The sequence below is a fragment of the Nicotiana attenuata genome, unplaced genomic scaffold (assembly GCF_001879085.1).
Source record: "Nicotiana attenuata strain UT unplaced genomic scaffold, NIATTr2, whole genome shotgun sequence".
In the NCBI taxonomy this organism is placed as follows: domain Eukaryota; kingdom Viridiplantae; phylum Streptophyta; class Magnoliopsida; order Solanales; family Solanaceae; genus Nicotiana; species Nicotiana attenuata.
In genome coordinates this window covers 78,845-82,238 of record NW_017671218.1, presented here as the reverse complement: position 1 = coordinate 82,238, position 3,394 = coordinate 78,845, and the positions used below count along the sequence as shown (strand labels likewise).

Genomic DNA, 3,394 nt, shown 5'->3' with positions numbered 1-3,394 from the left:
AAGATAGACTTCAAATAAATAACAAAAAAAAAAAAATTAAAAAATCAAGGCCCCTCGTAAAGTTTGGCTTTAGGCCACAAAATTTGCCAGGCCGCCCCTGGTCATTGTTCTAACATAATACATGTGCTAACATGTGCTAACATAATAGAATTTGAATCCACTAAATCAAATGGTTTGAGGTGAATATGAACACGAACCAATAACATTCAAATTCTGAAGCGGCCTCTAACTACAACTAACATAGTTGTGTCACATTAGTACAGTAAAAAAAGTCAATGTCAATTCGGTCATGAGACTCTTTTTTATATTTTATCAAGGAGATCTGGGATGTGGAAAGAATTGCGTACCAGCTGACATGAATGTACTAAGGGGAGCTGGAAATAAAGAAGGGTCAAGAAAATTTGAGGCCTCCGCTGCCGCTGCCGCTGCCGCTGCCGCTGCCGCTGTAGCACCGCCGCTTGCGATGATGGCGGTGGCAGCGGAGTTATGGTGGTGTGGAACTCCAGCACTACCACTTCCACCACCAGAAGAAGTATCACCGGCGGCAGCCATATTATTATTATACTCACTTTCAGGACCTTGATCATATAGAATTCCTTTGAACACATGGCCCCCAATATTCACAGCCGCCTGGTATGCTAACTGATCCGCAGCATCCTCAATTGAGCTCATTTGGATGCACTGAAATACAGCAGCTGAACTTACTTTTGCTGGAAAATTTCCCACTTCTAACCCTATAAACTCAAACAAGCTACATTTAAATTATATATGTTCCACGTAAAAAATATTTACAAAAGTAGATCATTGAAACAATCATCACAAGTAAAAATGCCTTATGGCCAGCATTAATCAATAGTAACTTGATAAAAATAGTACAACATGCATGTACAACTCATATAAAGGGGATTTAAAAGTATCACACCTAAGATTTGAATTTGTGACCAAAAATAATTTTTAAACCCTCTTTGCCACTGCACCAACAATTTTTCATATGTCTCGAGAATTCAACAGCTTTTATATATATATATATATATATATATATATATATATATATATATATATATATATATATATATATATATATATAATTTTTGCCGATTTACACGGTATGATTTTCAATGAAGGGGTTTCAATCCAGGGGCGGAGCTACCATGCACGCTACGGGTTCGGCGAACCCAGTAACTTTAGTCTGCATCTTGTATTTGTTCAAAGAAATTCATTAAAAATGTATAAATTATTAATTTAGAACCCAATAACTTAAAAAAGCAAAAACCTTGAACCCCTTAGCTTCAAATCCTAGCTCCGCCTCTGTTCCAATCCCCTTTCTTCAAGCTAGCTCTACCACTGAATGTAACATACTAGTATATACTAATATTAATCAACAATGGATACAGCGAATTATCATACATAAATTGGAGGGCTCGAGATAAATTTATGTAGGTCTAGAGAAAAGAGAGTGTGCATACATAGATACCAATGCAACGAGAGAGAAACGGGAAGAATGGAGATATATAATAGCCTATTCTTTGTCAATCTTATGTCAGGAAAACTCCAAAAAAAAATGTGATGAGAAAAGAATGACAACGAGCTATAAGAAGGAAAAGCTGACGATTTTACTACTGCTACAATAGTAGCGTTTCTCTTGACTTTCATCAAATGCTATGGTTATGGGCTTCTCTTTCTAGACCTACTTTATGTTGAATTCTTTTAGGCAAGCAACCTTAGCTCCTTTACATGATGAATCTCGAGATTCTATGTTTTTTCTGTGTACAAACAAAGGAAGAAAGATACTCCCTCAATTCGAATTCATAGGAACTTGTTTGACTGGACACAAAATTTACGAAGAAAAGATAAGCCTAAAATATGTACGTTATAAAATTTCTGTGATATAAATCTATCTCATTAGCAAAATTTAGAAATATAAAGTTAAAAAAGAGGGAATAGGAATTTTACCATTAGTATTTGAAGGCAAACGAGTACAAACAAGAGAGGAAGCACTTGGATCCTCTCTTTGCCTTTTGGACTTATTATTATTGTTATGATCCAAGTGTAACTGATCATGTCGTTCCTGTCGCTGCTGCTGCAGAGCAGAAAGTTGTTGTTGCCTTTCTCTACGTTTAGCGGCTGGAACCCAAGTGCTTTTGACATGAGTTTGGCACTGAAACCCTCTACTCTTGCAGCAAGTCCTACATCTCATGTGTTGACAATCTTTCTTAGCTTGGTTCCCACAATCTTGGCAGCTAATTCCACCTCCTCCACTCCTCATCATCACAAACCCTGATCTTGATGCCTCTTGATCGCCTGCGAAAAACGGATGCGGCCTTTCAGAAATGGATTCAACTGAATCTAATATTTTCGACATAAAGTAATGCAGTATATCCTACCAGGTTCAACTTAACCTAATACTTAATTTTTTACGTAGAACAAGTCAAGCTAAAATTTTCAGTAAGGAGTATCAAAATATAAAAAAGTAAATACAAGAAGAATTCAAGGGAATTTAGCGTATAATAATTAAAAAAATCAATCTATCTATATTGTGTAATTTTCCAAAAGAGTAGCTTCGCCATTGGAGCAAGATACAAATATAAAAATATCACTAAAATTTCACAAAAAACCCTAAATTTTTAACCCATAATTGGTAAAGTGCAATGACTCTGTAATGATAGCTAAAATATTGAGCCCCTCAAATTTAAATTATAGATCTACCTCTACGTGGAATATAAGTTTACATAAGAATAATATAATTTTAAAGAATATTAAATTTGTAACACAATTTTGAAGTATGGTTATTTTAAAAATTGAATATTCCCAAGTTTAAATTTTGAATCCGCATCTGATCATCTGACCTGCAAATATGTCAAAGCCACTTTGGCTGGGCCCGACACCTAATCCAACAGCAGTGGAATAAAGATCTTGCAAAGGATAAATTGGGTGACGGAATTGGTGTTGTTGTTGTTGTTGTTGTTCGGGTTGATGCTGAGGAGTTGTACTTTGCCATAACTCGAAGCCTTTGTAAGTGGGCATTTCTTGATTATGATCATTTCTGTACAAGAACCAACTCTCTGCGCTGATTTCTTGTTGTTGATTTTGGCTGCTACTTCCTCCTCCGTCTAGTGAAAAAAAATTAGCCATTTTGCCACCAGCTTTAATCCTTTAATTGCGACTCATGACAATTCATAGCAGAAATGCACGATCACTGGCAGCTTAATTATAACCCAATAATGATGTTTGTACCCTTTAGATTTCTGTGGGATTTTCTTCTTTAGAAAATGTCTTTATAAAATTAGAAATGAAAAAGTACACTTCTTTTCTGTACTGCTACATATGAGCGTGTGAAAGTGATGAATAAATTTAGAGGCTGGAAAATAAAAAGGAGTATTTAGTAGCTGCAACT

At 35.6% G+C, this 3,394-nt stretch overlaps 1 protein-coding gene across 1 annotated transcript; it reads right to left on the bottom strand.

Moving 5' to 3' along the window:
- Positions 1-312: 312 nt before the first annotated feature.
- LOC109206774 (protein SHI RELATED SEQUENCE 1-like) lies at positions 313-3,132 on the bottom strand. The gene is made up of 3 exons (XM_019369635.1): positions 2,847-3,132; positions 1,954-2,301; positions 313-734 (listed from the first exon to the last, which is right to left on the bottom strand). Exons 1-3 carry the CDS (start codon positions 3,130-3,132, stop codon positions 313-315), a joined length of 1,056 nt encoding a protein of 351 aa, XP_019225180.1.
- Between the last annotated feature and the right edge of the window lie 262 nt (positions 3,133-3,394).

Coding starts and splice junctions, on each gene's coding strand:
- LOC109206774 (XM_019369635.1), bottom strand. CDS start 3,132: ATGGCTAATTTTTTTTCACTAGACGGAGGAGGAAGTAGCAGCCAAAAT. Junction 2,302..2,846: donor TGGCTTTGACATATTTGCAG/GTCAGATGATCA, acceptor CGTTTTTCGCAG/GCGATCAAGAGGCATCAAGA. Junction 735..1,953: donor TTTGCCTTCAAATACTAATG/GTAAAATTCCTA, acceptor TTGAGTTTATAG/GGTTAGAAGTGGGAAATTTT.